The 21,858-nt window shown below is 46.5% G+C and overlaps 1 protein-coding gene across 1 annotated transcript in view; it reads right to left on the bottom strand.

Moving 5' to 3' along the window:
• Positions 1-3,552: 3,552 nt before the first annotated feature.
• Positions 3,553-21,858, bottom strand: part of RPH3A (rabphilin 3A) — a 73,272-nt gene continuing 54,966 nt past the window's right edge. The window contains exons 11-19 of the mRNA XM_054996385.1: positions 18,119-18,198; positions 15,881-15,955; positions 12,879-12,988; positions 12,288-12,414; positions 10,691-10,747; positions 7,635-7,786; positions 7,181-7,262; positions 6,447-6,543; positions 3,553-5,104 (exon numbers count right to left, since the gene is read on the bottom strand). Of these exons, the coding sequence (XP_054852360.1) occupies positions 4,974-5,104; positions 6,447-6,543; positions 7,181-7,262; positions 7,635-7,786; positions 10,691-10,747; positions 12,288-12,414; positions 12,879-12,988; positions 15,881-15,955; positions 18,119-18,198 (911 nt within the window). The 3' untranslated portion in view covers positions 3,553-4,973. The remainder of the gene's footprint in view (positions 5,105-6,446; positions 6,544-7,180; positions 7,263-7,634; positions 7,787-10,690; positions 10,748-12,287; positions 12,415-12,878; positions 12,989-15,880; positions 15,956-18,118; positions 18,199-21,858) is intronic.

Raw genomic sequence — 21,858 nt, 5'->3', positions numbered from 1 at the left:
TAGGCAGGGAGAATCCTTTGGGCAGGTGGCAGCAGCAAGAGGATTCTCAGGCCAGGCTGCCTGCAAGTCCTGTTCTCTGGTCAAACCGTCCAAGCTACTGCTGGGGCGGGCATGAAGAGGGTGCTTCTGTTCTCCAGGGGCACAGGAAGCCTATGCCACTGGCTGCCAATTTTTGCCATATTTATTCAGATCTCAGTCCCACCAGCTCAGTGGATTTATCCCCAAGTAAGCAAGCATCAGACCACAACCCTGCATGGATCCTACCCACGTCTACTGAGAAGAAATGTTTTGTGTGGAATAAGGTGGCAGAAAACAGGGTTGCACCTACCTGTAACTGTTGTTCATCGAGTGTTTTTCTGTGCAATCCCACATGGGAACAGCACATGCACAGCCTGTCCTGTGCATGCGCAGTTCCCACGTGGGACTGCACAGAAGACATGACGATGAAAACAGGGTTGCACCTAACTGTAACTGTTGTTTCATGGAGTGTTCTTCTGTGCAGGCACACATGGGAACCGCACGTGCACAGACCAGCCTGCACATGTGCAGTTCCCATGTGGGACTGCACAGAAGACACGATGATGAACAGGAACAGGCTATGGTTGTTCCTTGCTTGGGGTGACAAAATAGTTTGGACTTGCCTTGTGTTTAGTCTTAGTCTGTGTAGTAGGGAGGCTGCCTCAAAGGTTTGCTCTGTGCATGAAAGCACAAAAAGCAAACAGACTTGCACCAGCGATGAACACACGTGAAGCTGCCTATACTAAGTCAGATCATCAGTCCATCAAGGTCAGTCTTGTCTACTCAGACTGGCAGTGGTTCCCCAAGGTCTCGGCTGGAGGTCTTTCACATGGCCTACTACCTGATTGTCTAACTGGAGTTGTTAGGGGCTGGACCTGGGACATTCTGCATGCTGAGTTGCTCTGCTGCTGAGCCACAGCATCCCCCTAGCTGCAGGTAGAGCACCACATTTTTAATGCTCCTGTCCTTAAAATACATGAAGCTCCTTATACAGTCATGCCATTGATCTCTTAGCATTGCACGATGACTGTATCAGAACCGTGGTCCAGCGAAGCCAATGTCATTAGCTCTGACGGGCAGCAGCTCTCCAAGGTTTTCATGCAAGGTCTTCCACATCACCTACACCTGATCCTTTTTTAAAAAACTTGAGATGCTGGGGATTGATCCCGGTCCAGAATGGTCTTTTGCAACAGGTGCTACCTGAAATCCACTGAAACACAGGTGCCTGGAACTGAACCTGGCAACTTCAAGTAGGAAGCGAACATTATGGTCCCTCCCAACGAAGAACTCCCTGCAAGCAAAAATCAGCACAGCGGGGAACAAGGCACTAGGCCTTTCTCCATGGTGTGCAGGGTGTCTATTGACAGGCGTGTCGTTTTTAATGTGAGGGAAGCATTCAAAAGTGAAACCAATCCACACTTCCACCTCTGAATCCAACCATCTCATTCTGCTGCATGTGCAGACCAGGAGTACATCGTCTCAATGACTTCAATCCAAACTTTGCATTTCAGCCGAGCACATAGAGCTGCTTTACAAGAGTCAGGTCATTTATTCCAGCATGATCTCTCCTGACTGGCAACGGCTCTTTGAGGTCTTTCCCAGCCTCCTAACTGGAGTCACTTGGGATTGAACCTGCCACCTTCAAAGCAGGTGCTCTTCCACTGAGTTATGGCCTCATGCCCCCTCAATCTTGCGCTATCAAACCTGATCCTCAAACCCACCACCCATTCTTTCCTGCATTTGTATGTCTTCGCAATATGTCGATGAATTAACACTAGACAGACAGCATGAGGCTTCCCCCCGTTATTCTCATTTTATTAGGTATGACATGAAGAGAGAAGGGTTGTTTCTTGGTTTACACCCGCATGCAGTGGAAGATCAGGTGGGTTTTTCTAGTTTCGGTGGTACATTGGCTGTTAAATAGCTGTAAACTGACATTTCATTTCCTTTCCTTGTGAAATCACTGCATGCTGGACAGAATGCGATTGTCAAGAGGAAGAGGGTAGGTGCAGTCAGAGGCCTGGGATGGGGTTGCACCATTCCTAATCCGTATGTGCATGCTTTGCTTACAAAGAAAGAAGAGAGGAAGTCGTATTCCAAACAGTCAAAACTGCCAAGGGGCAGGGGGGGGAGAGAGAAACTGGAGGAGGAAATGTGTATACTGGTACAGGAATGGCCACAAATTACAGAATGGTCTTGGAACACAGCAATCTTCTGAGACAACGGATGCTCAGAGAGAATCTCTGCCAATGGTTCAAGGGATGCAGAAGAAGTGGGAATTAAAACAGGCGAGGAGGAACTCCTCCTCCTCCAGCTTGACAGAGTTTGTCACAAGAGGACCTCAACGGGATCAGCCTTTGAGGAGACTTGAAACAGCCCTCCCCCTATTTGACGGATTTTGAAAATGAAGAGACAAAGACGGAGACTCCCTACACAAAGAGGAGACGTGTCTAGCACACAGCTCCCACGGCCATCTCAATAGCTCCCATTTCCCAGCGTTCTGTTGAAGAAGCCATGATACCAAAGGTTGTGGGAGGGCACAACTGAGCTTGATGCTCGGGAACTTCCAAGGTGCAACATTTTTTTCTTTGTAAATAGCAGGCCACACACAGGCCTTCGATGTAACATGGGGGCTAACTCCACTCTGTCCCACTGCCCCAAACTGAAATAGCACACACAGTTGCTCTTTGCCCATTATAGGAATCATTACAGGCACTGTTATGTTGCCAGGGGGACATCATGGCTCCAACAGGGCCTTTCAGGTGAGGACTAGCGTTGGGGGAAAGCAGTGAAACTTCCCTCCACTACGTGGCTCTTCATGACATCAAGTTATAAAGATAAAAGGATGAGACCTCCCAGAAGCTCATCTAGTTAGACCCCCTTTTAAGAATGTCTGGTGGCCTTGGGTACATCGAACAGACGTTTTCAGTCTACTACAGAAACAAATATTCCCCACAAGTTTTTAAATTTTAGCTTTTTTTTTTTTTAAAGGAATGAAAGGAAGAAGCGGGCGAGGAACAACCCAGAAGTCATAAAAGCAGTTCAGGTGTGTCATGAGCCTGATCGAACAGGTTTGGCAATGAAATTATTGACTGAGGTTATTCAGTTCAACAATGCACTTCTCAACAGGAGGGCTGGAAAAACCCAAGAAGGGCCTCTTGGAAAAAAGGTGAGGGGTGGGTGGGGAAAGTATTAAGACTCCTCTTCTGTTTCTGCTGGGAGGACAAGACATCACGGCTCATCACAGACAAAAGAAACACTTGGTTGAAACTTCCACCACAGGACAGACAAAACATCCAGGTCATCTGTTCGCAAAACGAGCCCTCCTCAAATGACTAGTACAATTAGGTTCTACGATGAGAGCCGGGACAGCTCTAACGTTACCGTCACAAGAACAGTCAGATACTTGATACTGCTCAGAACAAGCCGCACAAGGAAACCGACATGCCACTGGTGTGACCTGGCATGTGGGAAGAGCTGGGGGCCGAGGCAGGCGAGCTTAGCGGGCCGCTCCCTGTGGCTCTCTCTCTCTCTCTCTCTCTCTCTGCAGGAAGACCCACATGCAGAGGGACTGGTCACTGCTGGGGTGGACTGGCCCTTTAACTTACCGGGGAAGTCCACAGCAGACACTTTCCTTGTAACGGGCCAATCCACGGCCACCCCTTGCCTGGGAACCCCCAGTTCCGACGCATCAGATGACTCTTATCGGTCAGACAAAGTAGCACGGCTATGACATGCAGGAGAGGCTTCATGAATCTTCTTGGAATAACATAAATGCAAAGCTACCGTGCCAAGGTTTTGGTTTCTAAAGGACATATTCCACCAAGAAGGACATCAAAAAGAAGAGGTGCCTCTTGCGCTTTGAGCCACAGCAAGTCCGTGAGAGAGTTTGTCCTGGGACAACCAAGGCCACCCTGGATTTCAAGAGTGTGCCAACTCTCCTTCTCTTCATATGAAACAGGGCTGGCCCTCGGCTTTTGGGCACCCTAGGGAAGACAGGGTTGGTTGCTGTCCCTCCATCTCTGGCATGCTAGGCAATCGCCCAGGTGTACCTAATGGATGGGCTGTCCCTGATATGAAATAAAAACACAAGAGGATAAGATCCACTGGGAACGCCTCCTAAACAAGCACCATTGGAATGAATAGGGCTTGCACAACAGCACAGGGGCTGTTGGTTTTCGATGGGCCTTTTGACCAATCTAGTCACCAACCGGAGAAGAAAGAAGGCCTCATCCTTCCTGCTTGAAGTATTGTAGTGACCAGTGGTGTTGGGCACTGCAATAAATGCACCACTCAGAAGCGAACCCCGGCATCAGCCCATGGGCGAAAATGCACGATTAAAAAAAGGCAGGTGCTACACTGTGTTAAGAATCAGCACCCAGGCAGAGATGCTCTTTTGCTTGCTACAGTGAAAGTTTCAGCTGTCCCGCACTTGCGTATTTTCGCTGCTGCCTCCATGCTCAAAGCAGCCAGATCAAAGGACCATAGCCGTGCATTTTCTGACAGCGATGCTAAAAGTATTTCATTTTATACAGGGTGATGGGAGGGTCGGAATGAGTGGAGCAAGAGGATGTTCCACATGCAGAAATCGAAACCAGAGGAAAGAGAATGTTGGGCTCAAGGTCATTTAGATGGGAAAAAGCAGAACAGGGATAAAGAGACTGACGTTCAGCTGCCAGGAAGCAGAGGCCAAAGTAAAAATGGTCAGTGCTAGGCTATTGCTCGAAAATTTGTACATCAATACTCCTGGGGGAGGAGGGCAGTCAAAATGGATCACAATACAAACATAAAATAGAATCAGGGTCATCCTTGGCATGAGAACAGTGAAGGAGAGAGGCCACTCCTGGGAAGGAGGTCTCTTTTCCCAGGAGAGACAGGAACACAACCGTGTTGGAAGACGAGATGTCGGAAACCTACAGTGGACTGGCAGAGGAGGGTGGGCCGAGGGGAGCCTTCTAATCACTGGCCACGTGGTTCTCATTTTGCAAAGCGTGCCAGCGCTCAATTTTCTTATCCTTGTTCTTCAGACACTCATACCAGTGTTTTAAGCGTTCACCTTTGGCCGTGATGCCCAGCTGGCACCCACCTGAGAGAGAGGGGGAAAGGGAAAATAGTCCAGAGGGGTCATTGAATTAGTCTGCTGCAACTAAAACAACAACAACAAGTCCTGTAACGCTTCATGAATCATCCTGACCATCTGCCCTGTTGCACCTCCTCCTAAACCAAACTGTGCACAAGCCCACCTAATCGCTCATCCTCTGCCAATACAAAGCTCATGTCTTTGATGGCGTCATCCCCTCCCCTCCCCCCCCACTCCTGTCACTGTGCAACTTTAGCTCCTTATGAAATCCACCCCCATAGTTGCACTCCCACCCGCTTTTTGAGTTTCCTAGCCAAAGCTTGGGAGAGTATAAGGAAGGCTGCGCAGCAATCTGTGGGGATACTTTGCTTGCATAAATCATAAAATTACCCAGACCAAAAGATATCCCTTAGCCCTCTTTGAGCATGGTGTATTCTGATGGCAAGCCATAAGTTGGCGATCATGGTGGCTACTACTGATCATGGTAGCCTATAGGATAATGCTTAGCATTTATATAGCACTTTTGATATTCGAAGTATTGCATGGACAATTAAAAAATCTGTGAAGAAAGCCGCTGTTGTTATCCTTGTGTTGCAGAAGAAGGGAGCCAGACAGACATGGGCACCCCTATGGCCACCTGCTGTCATTTGAACCCAGAACTTGACGGGTTGCAGCTCGATATCTCAGCCACTAAACTGCATTAGCTTTTCCGGGTGATGTTTGTAATCCAAGGATGAGACTAAGTTTTGCAAGTTGTCAAGCTCACTTTCAATTTTGCTTCTCCCTTGTGAGAAACAAATCTCAGCACCTTTGTTTCTTGGTTTCTCCCCAATGTTTCCCATTTTCCAGCATTATTTTGGGGTTGGTTGCATTCAAACCATGCATAATATAGAAACAGGGTGCAAATTGCATAAAATGGTGTGAATGTCCAACTGGTATAAAAACGATGCAAAAACAGACCAAAACAAAAAAAAAAAAGAATGAATAACAGCACAGAAACCAATGATTACAACATACACACACACCCTCCCCAGCTATATTAGCACATCCTTAATATCCTCGCACCAAGAGAGGAAATTTCAGTTTAATCACCTCTTGGGAAAGAGGCCTGAGAATAAGCCCCATGGATCCATTCTGCTAACAGTGGGGCTTTCCCCTAATGCAACGGCTGTGCTGTGTGGGTGGGGAAGTGTCACCTTTAGCAAAATGGATCTGTGGGATCCTACCCAGGCTTTTGATTTTCCCAGAGTTGAGAATCCAACCCTCCATGGTCACAGATGCAGGCAGGCTCTTCCTTTATGCTTAACCTTGAGAGTCACTCCTGACATGATTGACGTTCAGCTCTTACCAATGTAGTCGTTGGACTTGCCAATGTCGTAATCCCAAACTGAGATATCGAGTGATTTCTTGGCTAGGTCACTGTGCTTGATATCATAGAAAAACTCCTGTGAAACACAACATTTGTTGGTTAACTCATATTTCTATATGGCTTTTTAACTGAAAATGGAAAATACAATCTACAAAATCAACCCGCAAGTCAAAAGCAAATTAACTACTGTTTTATTAGTCAATAGCCAGATCCAATGTCAGGGCAAAGGCAGTAAGCCAGAGCTTGGCAGAGTAAGCTCAGTTTTATGTTCCTCTGGAAGAAGAATCAGAGCCAAAGAGGCATTCTGAGGGAGGGTGTTGCATAATACTGGTGCACCAACCAAAAAGGCCCTGACAAGGAGGCGGAGGGCGTTGCTTACCATGGAACTTAGCGGTAATTTACCATTGCTCATGCAGAGCCAGAAGGTTTCAGCAATGAACATTTCACACTCCTTCAATAAAGGGGGGATAGGCATCAAAAGAAAAATGCCGGCTCAGAAGGACTTGTTTATTCATCTTACAGTCAAATGCAAACAAAGAAGCTGCGCTCTGGAAATTTGCTTTTAGAAAAGCAGCTTATTGGGTTGGGTGGGAGTTGTGATGGTAAGCGGAGATATCCTGGTCAGTCGTTTCTTTTCCCCCTTCGGTTGGGGTCTTTTTGGTAACCAGCCCCTAAGAGGAGGGGAGAAAGGCACCAGCCCTGCCCAGCCTCACCTCATTAAACTCAGGATTCAAAGTCTTCTTTTTAATCTGCGTCTTCTGCTTGGCTTTCTTCCCCATGTCAGGCTTCAAGCAACTGAGAATAAGAGAATACCAAAAGGGTCTTTCCTGCTCAAGGAATGGAGAGACGAAGCAGGTGAGGGGCCAAGAGGGTGAAGATCAAATCTCCTGGACGCTATTTAAAAGCACGGCCAGCCCCATGGGGTCCCCTGATCAAACTTGGGCCATGTGGAGAGGGAGGGGGAAGGAGCGGGAAGGGGAGGGAAGTGAGTTCCATTCCTATGTAGTTTTGCCGATGGAAACTGCCCCCTCCCCTCTTACTCCTGTTAGCGCTGGAAGGGGGGGTGAGGAAGAGGGGTGTCAGGGGTGCAATCTCAATGTATAATTCCAGTTTTACTCAGATGGGTTCCCTGTCACTTCACAGCACAGGAGATGAAAACAAGCTTACATTTTAACGAACGGGTCTGAGTAGCCATTGGCATCCATAGCTGCTAAGTGGACACAGCGCACAATGCCGACAATGAGTCCTCCTTTTGGGGTGCTGTACATGAGGGACACCAAGATTTTGCCTCTCTCCTCCACGTTGTGCCCAGGATCCATCTGCAGGAAGTAGAAAGGGGAGGGGGGAGAGGAGTGTCCTCTTTCCAAGACCACGGAACCACTTTCAGCAATCACGTGGCTGTTTAACATCTCGCACATGACATTTGCAGCAGGGGCGGACTGGGGCCTTAGCTGAGCCAAAGGACAGGCAGCCCTGTGGAGACAACTGGGCTTGGACTCGACCAAGGACAGAGAGGGCAGGCAGAGGTGGCACGCTGTTACCGGAAGAATCTGAGCTGAGTGAGCTCTGCAGGGCTGCCAACACCAGTGGTGGCTCGGCTGGACGTGCTCCTGACCACCAGCAGCCCTCCAGGACCACCAGTAGCCTACCAGGAACTTCCCCTGTAAGTTAGCAAGGTGATCCAACCCTGCCGTGCATTTTGACGCGTGCTTTTCAGAGGTAGGTAAACACTGAATTGGGCAGGAGAACATGGCCCCACTCCCTCTCAAACATGACGGGTGCTTCAGGCACTCATCAGTCCCCAAAGTAACCTTAAACACACACACAACTCAGATTCTGGGCAGGGGTATCAATGCTGCTGGACCAGACCCAAAGATGCCACAAGGACAGCAGGACAGCAGCGGCCCAACCCCCGTTATTCCCCCACGTATCTGGCGCTCAGAGGTACACTGCCTCTGAACATGGTGGCTCTGTCTCACTATCGCCGATGGACCTGCCCGCCATGAATTTGTCTAATCCCCTTTCAAAGCCATCTAAGCCAGTGACCATCCCCATATCCTGCGGCAGTGAGTTCCAAGCATTGCATTTAGATATACTAATGTGCTGCACTTATTGGCCACGAGGCCCCGAGTTCTGGAGCGGCAAGCGAGGCAGAGGAAATTCTCTCTATCCATTACACCGTTCACGGTTTTATTAGCCTCCATCGTGTTCCTCTCTGCCAGAGGTTTCGCCCTTGTGGGCAGATTCGTTTTTCTCCTCCTCCTTCTGAAGCAATTTGGGGCTAAGTCCCCATGCAATCCCACCATGCCTCAATGCACTGCGTGAACTGGCAAATCACAACTGAACTCACACGCACACACACACACTTCCCTGGAATAGTACTGTATTGGGAGCAGCGAGAATCAATTCTCAATTTCAAGTATTAGTTCCAGGACCCATATGCAACCTGCCTGGCCTGAAAAAGAAAAATCTCTTTACACTGATATAGTTATTGCTTCATGTGTGTGCCAATGTAATTCTGACCACTGAAGAAGGCTCTCAGGGCCAAAACGCATTGGATCTTTGAGTTAATAAACATGTGTAACCATCACTGTGATTCTCTATTATCAGATGCGCAACTTGGTTGCCATATACTCTGATCTGAGTTTTTAATGGCATCCTATGTAGGTCACTTTTAATCCTAAAATTCTGTGCATTGTGTAATAAATAGTTATATCCAGGGGTCATTTTGTAGAAAAAAACCTGCAGGAACTCATTAGCATATACCACACCCCTTGCCATCACCAGAAGTGTGTCAGCATAACTGATTTGCATATGCCACACCCCCTGGCCTCACCCATCCTGGCTGTTTTGGACCCAATCTTGGCCATTCAGGGCCGAAATTGGGCCCAAAATGACAAAAAGGGGCCCCCAATGGTCAGAATTGGGCCACTGCTGAGCGGGAGAGTGATCCACCACCCATAAGAGGCCCGATCCTGGCCGTTTTGGGACCAATCCTGGCTGTTTTAGGCTCAATCCAGGCCAAAACGGGCCCAAAATGGCCAAAAATCAGGGGGGCGGGGCCACCTGACATGTGACCGCTTTGGAGAACTACCGGAACTGCATTCCTGCGCGTTCCCCCTCAAAATGAGCCCTGATTATATCTTATTTTATTTTTGTCGCTCAACCTTTTACTTCCTTACAGCAGTGGGAATGCTCCATCTTTGGAGCCTACCCTACATAGCCACTTCACACACAGGCAAGTTATCAACTGATGATGCAGTTACCGAGCGTGAATCAGCCCTTGTGTTTCTGGAGAGCCATCCAAAATGACGATGGAACAGAAGTCTGACCGCCAGAGGGCACACTGAACAAGAAAACAACTGCAGAAAGATTCCCTCTGCAAGACCTCCCTCCAATCATCCCCAGTTCTCTCTGCATCCAGAGAGCTGGTTGCTGTTCCATTCCCACCAAAATCCCTTTTGGAACTGTATTAATCATAGATTTCTCCATAAACTATGCTGGCTACTGCAGGGCTATCCCACGATCCTTATGGCTGCAGGAGAGGAGGAGAGATCCTAGACTGGATCTTTCCAGCACCTTCAAAAATTTCATTTCAGTCACATAGAGATCTAATGTGGATTGGGCCACTCAGGGAGGAGAGAAGAAATTTAACCTTTCCACAACAGCCAGTTCATCTGAGAGTTGGGGGGACTTTGGCCCACTTTGGCTTCCACAGTCCTCTAAGATGAAGAACTGGAGCCTATCACTATTCCAATTTATAAAATGCAATTATTTGGTTTTAACCTACTCTTTGTAGCACCATAAGCCACCTTGCACTGGTGATGGCTTAAGCAGCGACTGGCTGAGCTGCTGTGATGTCACAGAAGGACTACAGAAGGAAGCAAGACCTAGGAAAAAGGGTGTGTGAGGCAGCAGGCCAAGACCAACCGAGGAGGAGTAGAAGGGAAGTCATTCACAGGAATAAAGAAAGGCCAGAGGGAGGAGGGCAAGGGGTCCAAGGCAACCTCAGAAAACTGTGGGGTCAGGTTCTTTCATGCCCACATCTAGGCACCAGGCTCATGTCGTGGATAGGTAACAATCTGCTTGCTACACAGCATTAAACCAGAACATCCACTGGGGCAAAACATTAAAGCTTGATGCCAATTTTGTCCTCATTTGCTTCGGCCTCTATCCAGGGAAGCCAAGCAAGATCCTTCTACAGTGAAGGTGCAAGGTCTTACCTCATCTTCATATAAGGCCATTCCTCGTGACGAGCTAGTTGTCCCGGCACGCTTCATCTTGAGGTTAGCAATGGATAGAAGGGAGGAAAGGCTTCCTTTAATCGTGTACAGAAGGCAACCGAAGAAGTCTGGTGAGCTCTTTTGTCCACCCTCCCCAAATCTCTCTCTATTTCACAACCCCTGAAAAACTGAATTTCAAAGCGCTTCCATCTGCAAAAATGTATGCATATATTAGAGCTTGATCAAAACAGATGTTATTTGACCAATTAAATCTGCATACATTTGCACATGAATCCTCCAGTCCTGTTCCAAAGAAAACACATTCCTTGCTTTTAGAGGGTGAACGCCTGCTGCAGAAAGTATCCTTTGGGGAGCAGCATTCCTTCCGCACGATGCTCCCAGACTCGCTTCTAGCAGCTTCAGTTTAAAAGAGCTTGGAAGCCGGGAAAAGGCCTTCTCTGCCTGAGCCCCACGAGAGCAGCTGCCAGCCACAGGGGGCCGGTCAGCGCCGGAGGGGCGGAGGGCCTGGGGCATCTTCACATGTTCAAGGTGGCGTTTTGTCACCCAAAATTGTGAAGTACTCTTTCTAAAAAAAAAAACAAGCATTGGAACCATATTTATTTGTTCACAAGAGAGACGTTGGCCGTTTTCACACACACACACACACGTAACCCTCTGGAAAATCATGCAAAACTCACGGCGTGAAGCGTCTTCCTAGTGTAATTTCCTGTCATGCTCCCCTTTAATGGCACGATGATGTCGAAAAATGCGCCATTAAATGGGAGCATGCCGGGAAATCACGCTAGGAAGACGCTTCATGTTGTGAGTTTTGCGCAATTTTCCGGAAGGTTTAGGGCGTGTGAAAACGGCCATCAATTAGTCCAATTAAGTCAGTACTCTTTTTGGCCCTAGAAAATATCCTAATATTTGTGTAAAGTATGACCATCCTTAGGTTGTGTTTCCCCGCACAGTCTTCCTACTCAGGGCTGACCACCTGTTCTGACAGACTTCATGTAAGAATCGTTTTTTCCCTGGATCAAACCCAAGGTCCCCCTCCAAAGCAGGCTGCCTGTGCCTCTTGGGAAGCTCACCGCCAGAGCATGAAAGTGATACCCCCCTCCCAACACACATCCTGTTTTTCCACAAGCATCTCATATTCAAAGGTAGACCGAGGCTTTATGTAGCTATCATAGCTAACAGCTCTTAACAGACCTCTCCTCAGCAAATTTGCCCACCGTTACATCTTGTGGCAATTAATCCCCTAATATAATGATGTGTCAAGGAAAGATGGGCTTCTTCCAGTTCTGAATATGCTGCAAATTGGCTTCAATGGGCTTGCACCATCCAGAAAGGACATGGGGTGGATCCTAGAAACCCAGTCCAAGAATAGCGGAGCATTCCCCCCCCCCCCAGTGCAAGGAACTTTGCCCTTTGTGCTGTGGGAAAGCAACATCATCGGTGCAATCGATCCGTGAGGTCCAGCTCCCATAAACTGTTTATTTTTAATTTTGTTTGTTTTGCTTATAGTCCGCCTTTCTCACTGGGACCCAAAGCAAATTGTGTGGTGCAAGTTAGCATGACAGAGAGAAAACGGTACCGGTATGACTCTCTCCAGGCAGATGTTGAAGTTCTTCTTCTGGTTGGCCTTCAGCTTCTTCAGAGCCACTCTCGTCTCACCAATGAACTCGTTATGACCAAATTTGTCCTCGTCGCACACAGAAATCCTGGGAGGAACAAGGAACAGCAGACATTGCAAAAAGACCCCTGTTCACGAAATGAGTGGCATTTGGCCTCGGTCTCAGTTTGAGAAATTTGGTTAACAAGATATTTTTAAAAAGAGACCATTGGGACTCATGGAGACATGACATGCTGGCCTCTTGATGGACGCACTAGAAGGTTCTCTGCATTGACTTCTGGGTAGTTGCAACAACTGGGGAAGCAGCCTACAAATAGCTTAAATCGATCTATTCCATTTTAGCTTTCCCACTTTCAGGAGATGCAATGTTAATTCTTTATTGTGAGCTGCCTTGGTCACTTTTAAACAAATGCTTTGAAAAAAAATAAACAAGAAATTTCCCAAGGTTGTGGAAAGTGAGGGCTGTAGGAGAGAACCCTGAGATCAGAGTTAAAGTCCAAAACTCAGTTCTGCTCCCCACCACCCCATTCCTTCCACCAAGCCCTTGCTTGCCTTAGTGTTTTCCGCTGCATGTCTTCATCTGTGATGCCGTGATACACCAGCGTCTCGTTCCACGTCGGGTTCCGGGTGTTCCTCAGGGTCTTTGTCCTCAGTTTGTTGGACTGTCAAACCAAATGGAGGCATTAAAATGGAGAGAAATGTACACTCACTCGCCCTCCACAAGGATCTGAAAGACTGCAGCCAGACAAACTTTCAAGCCATCAGACAACTTTGTTAGGGATACCATTTGAAGGTTGATGCTAAACCAGTTTGTGGCTTGAAAGCTTGGCACTAACATTCTTCAAGAGGGCAACACAGGTGATTCAGTTGGCTGGGTTTTTTGGCAGTTCCTGAGCATTAGAAAAGAAATCACAAGATAACCTTCAGAGTTATATCCAGCTGTATCTTGAACCCAGGGAAGAACTTTTCTCCCATAACTGCTCTGGAATACTATTCCCCATTTGTTCACTGCTAATACTTTCGTTTATTTTTTTAAAAACTTTTTTTCAGTTTTCTTTCTTTGCAATTTCAGCCTAAATGCCTACAGGTTCAAATTGTGGCTGATTAAGCTCTTGCACCCGCAGCCTTCCTTTGCTCCTGTTTGAAGGGCCACAGATTCCTCCCAGCTGCAGAGGGCCCATCCTAAAAACTGTCTAGTCCAGCACTAGCATTGCAAAAGTGGCCAGCCGGAAGCATTCAGAAGCTCACAAACAAGGCAAAAAGTCAAAGTCCTGATGCTGAAGAACATAAGAAGAATCTTGCAGGAGCAGACAATAATAATAACATTCGATTTATATGCCGCCCTTCAGGACAACTTAATGCCCACTCAGAGCAATTTACAAAGTATGTTATTATTATCCCCACAACAAAACACCCTGTGAGGTGGGTGGGGCTGAGAGAGCTCTGAGAGAGCTGTGACTGAGCCAAGGTCACCCAGCTGGCTTCAAGTGGAGGAGTGGGGAATCAAACCCGGTTCTCCAGGTTAGAGTCCCGTGCTCCTAACCACTACACCAAGCAGTCCATTAAACTATTTCCAATCGTTGCCAACCAGAAGAATCACAATTAGGGAGGGACAAAGAAGCCAATTAATGAAGGAGGATTTGGCTTTCCTCATCATTGTTTATATCATCAGGCATACCTGTTAATTTCTACTAATTATTGAGATTGCTCCTTCCAGGTGGATTATCCATCCTGGGCCCTTTTGGAAGCTTTCAGGCCAATCCAAATCTAAAAATTAGGAGGAAACCTTTTCTATGGAAGGCTCAGACAGACAGGGGGATTTTTACTTTGAATCAATTGATAGGCTATGATGATGAGTTTTTGTAATTTTCTCAGCTGAGGTCTAGATATGACTTGTCAACTTTTGCTGAATGGTATTTGCTGGTGTCCACATATGGTCCTGCAGCATTGAGCATTTCAGAATCACCTCCACTTTTGGAAACGCTCATTGAATCAATGCAGAAAACAAAACCTACAATATTTGTTTATAAATATTTGATGTTGGTTAATAAATATGATATGCAGAGTTTTAGGAACGAATGGAATAAGGAGTTAGATCACTCAGTCTTGCCAAAGCAATGGGATAAGGCCTTTAATGCTGTATCTGTTGCTTCCATGGATCTTAAACAGAGACGTATTCAGCAAAAATTATGTTGAGGGTATATTGGACACCACTGCGCCTTTTTAGTAAAGTACTAAATACACTGTCTAATTGCTGACGTTGTAACTTATGAGACACATTTCTTAAGCATATGCTTTGGGCATGTCCAGTTATTTGATCTTTTGGGGAGGAAGTTATTACTCATATGAATTTTGTATTAGAATACCCATTGATTGTTGAGGATGTTTATGTACTTTTAAACTATCTGCTTGCATCCTGGAACAAAAATGGACTCTCTATGCCCTTACTTTAGCTAGAAGACTTATATTACAGCATTGGAAAGACAAACGCATCCCTTCCATAATTCAATGGATTGAAGACCTTAAAACCCTATCAATATTCAATACGGCACATAGACGACAACTGCAGACGGACTTATTTCTAGATATCTGGAAATCTTTTATGGATACTTACGTAAAGATTTCTCATTATTGTCAAATTTTTATTTTTAATTTGTATGAGGCTTGTTTTAATTTTTTTTCAATAATTTTTTTTAAAAAAATAAAAGACATACTACCCCTGAATACGGAGGTTCCAATGAATACTTAGCAAGTCGTGCACAGTTTTAAGAGCTTCATATGAATTGCCTTGTTTCAGTCATTACAACGGCCCTGTAAGGTAGGCCAGTATGATTATCCCCATCTCACAGTTTAGGGGCTGAGGCTTGTTTTGATGAGTTGATGATCGAGGGGAGATACAAAGCAGGGACACCCTGGATGAATCTGCAAACGGCCCCAAGGTTGTGTCAAGATGTGTCCCTTGCATGGGCTCTGTGCTGGTGGCCCAACTGGGGGCAAGTGGAAGGGGGGGGATCGTGTTTGCCCCACGCTACCGAGAGGAAGTAAGGAAGCCACCATTCGCCAAGACAAACCTGGATGTGAGAGCCAAGCTACAAGTGACGCCTGACACAGGTTGGACACTTGTCAGCTTCCCTCCAGTTCTGATGGGAAATGTAGGCGCCCTGGTTTTACAGCTTGGCTCTCCATTACAGCTGCAAGACCAGGGCGCCTACATTTCCCATCAAAACTTGAGGGAAGCTGACAAGTGTCCAACCTGTGTCAGGCGTCACTTGTAGTTTGGCTCTCAGTGACCGTGAGCGGAATCCCACTTTCACAAACTAACTCTATTGAAAAGAGACCAGAAAAGCACTCTCTCTCTGTGGCCACATGAGACTGCGCTGCCCCAGGAGAATGCGATCCAGCTGCAGCGTCGCCTAAGAGATCTGGGTGCCCTTTCCTTTCAAGGGAGCTCCTGGGTGGCTCCGAAAGACCCACTGTGCAGTTCTCCCCCCCCTCCCCCAGCACGCCAGCAGGAAAGGCCGGGAGGATGCCAACAGGACTGAATTGTACGTTACCTTGCTGGCTCCTGGTAAAAGATGGAGCTTGACGTAAGGATCGGCCAGCCCGTTGGAGTCCATTGGCTTCAGTCCCTGGAAAGGAATAAAACTGGAACATGTCAATCATTCCCCAAAGAAAAGGACAGGAGAGGTAAAATTTAACCCACTGGCAGTGATTGACTCAGGAGGACCCATTCAGAAAACGGACTTCTTTATTTTTGAAGGTTTCACAGCAGCAGCTTTCAAAGCCGGCTGTCCTGAGAAACCATTTCCATACACACATCTCCATAGAGGAGGCCTTTGTATCCTCCAGGATACCATGCAAAGGATTCTGGGGAGTGCCATAAAGGGCACTCTGGGTTCCCAGGGGCACCAGCCAAGCCTATTCACCAGCTCCACATAAATGGAGAGTACCCCTACAACATACCCAGCTTGATCCTTCAGCTGTGGACTGTAAGGACACTGCCTCAGAACATGGAAGTTCCATTTAGCCATATGGCTAATAACCAGTGATGAACCTCTCCTCTGTTCCTTTGCCTAGTCCCGTTTTAACACCTGTTAACCCCTAGAGCTTGCAGAAACAGTCTGAAATCCCTGATCATTGACAGAAAGAGAAGCCAGCCACTTGAAGTATGGCTACTATACCTCTTTGCTAAAAAATATGATGTGTGTGCAATTACCCACTGGGCAGATGGGACTCATTTATTGCTTTGACCTCTCCAGGATCCTACAGTTAGCTTGCATTCCAACGTTAACCCAGATCCAAACCTATTAACTCTTGTTTCTCCCAGTCAAAGGACCCTGGCACTTTAGCTGTGTGAAGGACCAAGGGATCTCTAGCAAAAACAATCGTGCAGTGGACTGGATCCCACAGACCTTTTCTGCTTGACACTAGTGCTTTCTGGCAGTGCAAGGAGCGTTCCTCTGTCACAAGAGGCCACTGGTGGAAAGCACCCTCGTTACCATGATAGATCTGTGGGATCCAGCCCGCTAATACCCAGGATTCTCTTTGCACATTTGCAGATATGACTGTTATTTCGAAGATGCAGGGACTTATCCCTGCAGCATTACACCAGGGTGGGAGAGACCTCACCACAAAGATGCTGTTTTTGGCAGTGGCTCCATGGGTGCAAGGTGCAGCCCAGCACTTAGGGGTGTGAGCAGTGATCTAATCAGCGCACAGGCACACACGTGTGCCATCACTACTTTCAGTGGTTGTTGTGGGTTTTCCGGGCTTTCAGTCTTTGCCTGACAACATACAATCAATAAGGGAAGATCACAGGAGGGGTTAGACTTGCAGAGCTCTCCACAAAGAAGAGCAAGATATCCCATACAGGAGTGAGATTGGATGCTGCAAGCTCACCTGTTCTCTTTGGACAGCCCCCATTTCCACTTCTCTCTTGTGAGAGATCAAGGCCCAAGCCTTTCATTTCACATCTTGAATTTTTCCATTAATCATATACCTATTGATGGGTTTTAAACATTGCTCTCTCACACACACACACACACACACACGCACAAACCATTCAAGCTACTGGTTTCTGAGGAAGCTATCAACAAAGTGAAATAACTAAAATTGCAACAAAAATATAAATTTACAAAACATGAAACAAGCGGGGGGGGGAAAGAACCTCAAGTAGCAAAACACATTAAAAATCCATCAACTGAACTGCAGAAGTAAACTGCTTGTTTTGTTTTGACTTTGTTTACAACTTGCCCTCCCCAGTGGGGACCCAAAGCAGGGCTGTTTCCACACGGCTTACCATCCACGGAACATCGCACCGAGCTCCCGGAACGACAGTCTTCTAGGCGCAATTTTGTGCGAGAACATAGTTCTCATGCAAAACTGTGCCAGGAAGACGCTGTCGTTCTGGGAGCTCGGTGTGATGTTCTGTGGCCAGTGAAAATGGCCCAGCTTACATCGTTCTCCTCTCTTCCATTTTAACCTCTCAACAGCCCTGTGAGGTAGGTTAGGCTGAGGGTATGTGACTGTCCCATGGTCACCCAACAAACTTCCATGGCAGAGAAGGGATGGGATCCTCGTCCAACACTAACCACTACACCACACTTTCTTTTTTAAGACCAGATTTAAAATCAAAGGGAACGGCAACCCATACTACAGGGCGGGGCTGAGGAGGAAATGGCAGAAAACAGAACCATCAACAAGAATAAGGCAGACCAAAGGCAAGGATGCTTCCAGCCCACAACAGATCTCCTCGTTCAAGAACTGGCCCCAGCTGGAAAAGCCACACTCACCTTTGCCTTGATGATGGCACAGTGCAAAGAGCTGTTTTCCTGGTTGTACAGGAGGCTGAATTCCAAAGCTCCCAAAGTTGCTGCCGAGAGAGAGAGAGAGAGAGAGAGAGAGAGAGAGAGAGAGAGAGAGAGAGAGATGATGGTGGGGCAGAACAAAGAGAAAGGCTCAGCTGCAGATCTTAAAGCAACACCAGGGCTTTTCTTCAGCAGGAACGCAGTGGAACAGCGTTCCAGCACCTCTTGAAAATGGTCACATGGCTGGTGTTGCCCCCTGATCTCCAGACAGAGGGGAGTTGAGATTGCCCTCTATGTGACCATTTTCGCCAAGGGCGATTTAAACTTTTAAAAACTCCTCCCCTTGTTCCAACTGACCCAAAGTGATGTAATTGGCCCTGGGAGCATGTGCGCACTTTGTGTGCACATGTGGTACCAGGGGCACCACCTCCCACCAAGAGTTTCCCCCTGTGCTGGCAACCCATTGAGTTCCACCACCTCTTTTCCCAGAAAAAAAGCCCTGAGCAACACCCAAGCTTGCAGAAAGACAGGGCTCAAGACAAAAGGGGGCAGGGGGGCAGGGGAGAAGGGAGTAAAGAGATGCCAGGATTTGAGTCTAGTAAGTGCAAGCTTTCAAGAGTCAGAACTACCTTCTTCAGATACGAACAGGAATGGAGACACTTGGGCTTTTGTATCCCAGCCAAAGGTGGGTGGGGAGTTAGAAAAAAGGGCATCGAGATGCAAAGGTACAATGCAGCTTGATTAGAGCAGAAATTAGCATCTGTAGTGAGATAAAATCGAAAAGAGTCCAGTGGCACCTTTAAGACTAATCAACTTTACTGTAGCATAAGCTTTTGAGAATGGACTCTTTTCGATTTTGCTACTACAGACTAACACAGCTAAGTCCTCTGCAGTGAGATAAGAATTCTAAATCTCTGTTCAGTCTTGGTGGGGGGGGGGGGGAGGTTCCATTGTTCTGCATGTGTGAATCAACTTCATTTCAGAAGTAGGGTCAGGAAGCAGCAGGGGTGGCAATAAATAACTTTATAATCGCTCAATTATTTGTTTAGAGAGAACTGTTGATTAAACTATCATAGATCATATTCATCTGCTTTATTTTATGTTTTACCCTCGTACAGTTTTAGAAATGTAAAACTTCTGGAAATGTTAAAGCCATGGGGACAAAGTTTTTTTCCAGACATCTGGGGAAAACTGAAATATAAGCAATGCCTACTTTATCAATCCTAAATTTATTTTATGGCTGTAATGACAAAAAATGCATCATTTATAACATTTGTGTGTACATGTGCTATCAAGTTGCAATCGACTAATGACGACCCCAGGAAGGGTCTTTCAAGGCAAGTGAGAAGCAGAGGGGCTTTGCCAGGGCTTTTTTTCTGGGAAAAGAGGTGGTGGAACTTGTGGGTTGCCCTCGGAGAAAATGGTCACATGGCTGGTGGCCCCACCTCCCAATCTCCAGACAGAGGGCAGTTTAGATTGCCCTCCACGCCAGCGGTGGCGCAGAGGGCAATCTCAACTCCCCTCTGTCTGGAGATCAGGGGGCGGGGCCACCAGCCATGTGACCATTTTCAAGAGGTGCCGGAACTCCGTTCCACTGCATTCCTGCTGAAAAAAAGCCCTGGGTTTGCCAGGGCCTTCCTCTGCAGAGTCTTCCTTGATGGTTGCCCATCCAAGGACTGATCCTGCTTAGCTTCTGAGATCTGATGAGATGGAGCTCCTTCCCTCTCCATTTATAGCTTAGCTAACAGGCAACATTATGCTATGTGCCTCAGTTTCCCACACGCAATGTGCTCCACCCTCTGCCACTTTAGCATGTTTTTGCCATTTGAGAGGTAAGAAAAAGTTTAAAATATCATGCACTAGCAGGAAATTTGGCCTTTTGAGTTAAACTTTGTAATAACAAATTCTTCAATAGTGTATCATCCTACAGACAAGAACATATTAATTTTGTACACAATTAATCACATTTCAATAATATATGCTTGCAAACCAGTACCAGACTAAGATCTGGGAGACCCAGGTTCAACTCTTCACACGGCACATGCTGAGTAAAACCTTGTCTTAAAAAGCATTTCACTCCTTTCAAATAGAAAATATTTCATAATTTTTTCCAGTGTTAACCTAAATGTTCCAGTTTTCATGTTGGGAAAATTAGGAAAATGTCCTTTAAAAATGACTTTTTCCTGAATTTTTCCATTCCCCCCCCCCCCCACATGAGCCTTCAGATCTCTATAGTGTTTTAATGTCTGTAAGTAAACCATCTTGGAGACCTTTATTGGAAAGGAAAGACACAGATCTTTTCAATAAATTAACCAATCCATTAATTGGGAGAGTCATTCTAATATCCCCTCTATTTACTTTGGTACTATTTTATTATCTTTTCCTTAGTCTGCTTTATTATTTGTTCATTCCCTGTTTTGCTTCTAGAATTCAAGATTATTTTTAAATAAATTATCTGTTGCTGCTTTAATAGGAACCTCTGCCACTTACTGCTCTTGTTTGAATTTTGTCTTTCTTATTTGTATGTGGTTTATAAAATTAGGGTTATGTTTTTGTAGCCTTGAGCATTCTTAATTTAAATGGAGTGTGTAGTTTATAAATATTTTAAAAATATGCTATTAAAATATACTATCTATTAAACTCACATATGAGAAAGAACAATAGTTCTAAAGGCAGGGCTTTTTTTCAACGGGAACACAGTGGAACAGAGTTCTGGCACCTCTTGAAAATGGTCACATGGCCAGTGGCCCCGCCCCCTGATCTCCAGACAGAGGGGAGTTTAGATTGCTGGAGCGGCATGGAGGGCAATCTAAACTCCCCTCTGTCTGGAGATCAGGGGGTGGGGCCACCAGCCATGTGACCATTTTCGCCGAGGGCGATTTTAACTTTAAAAAACTCCCCCCTTGTTCCAGCTAACCCAAAGTGATGTCATTGTGTGGTCATTCCACCACCTCTTTTCCCAGAAAAAAACCCCTGTCTAAAGGGAAAACAATACTTCCTTTGAGAGGCCTCTCTGAGGTGTGACAAACCAGGCATCCTTTCAATATATAAAGTATTCTCTCTCTCACTTTCTGTCTCACACACACACACAGAGACACACATAAACAGAAGTGCAGCTTGCTTCTGAGATGGTGCTTGCAGTCTGCTGTTTTTATGAGCACTTGGTACTAAAGATAATTTTTAAAAATGCAACTGCCTGATTAATTGGAAGGAGAGAAGTTTTTAGTAATTGAAAATGCCTCTTAATCCATTAATCTAACCAATTAATCAACTCAATGGGGAAGCCCTAATACTACTACTAATAATAACAACAACAATACAGCACCAGGAATGCATTGAGTGCTTTGCAGCGTAAGGCAATGCAAAGTAGGTCCCAGCTGCCCATCCACATTTCAGTCCATGGATGGGAAAGAAGAAGACAGCTAAGATTCAGGGGCAGAAATGAGGGGGGAGGAGGGGAGGCAGAAAGATCTCCGGTGGCTGAGTGGTGAAGCACCTGCTTTGCATGAACGAGGCCTCAGAGTCCACCCCCAGCATTTCCAGCGTAAGGGTCTCAAATATCCACAGGTGCTGGGAAGGGCCCATTTCTCTGCCTGAAGAGCCTCTGCCGGTTTGAAGAGGCAACCGCACTAGAAGACCCATGGGTCCGACTCCACAGAAGGCAGCTTCATACACCCCAGCTGACCAGAATGACTCCAAACAGATTTGCCTATTAGCTTAGGTCA

The sequence above is a fragment of the Eublepharis macularius genome, chromosome 13, assembly GCF_028583425.1.
Source record: "Eublepharis macularius isolate TG4126 chromosome 13, MPM_Emac_v1.0, whole genome shotgun sequence".
Lineage (NCBI taxonomy): Eukaryota > Metazoa > Chordata > Lepidosauria > Squamata > Eublepharidae > Eublepharis > Eublepharis macularius.
Note: the sequence above shows the minus strand (reverse complement) of the source record. Positions and strands in the feature narration are given on the sequence as shown.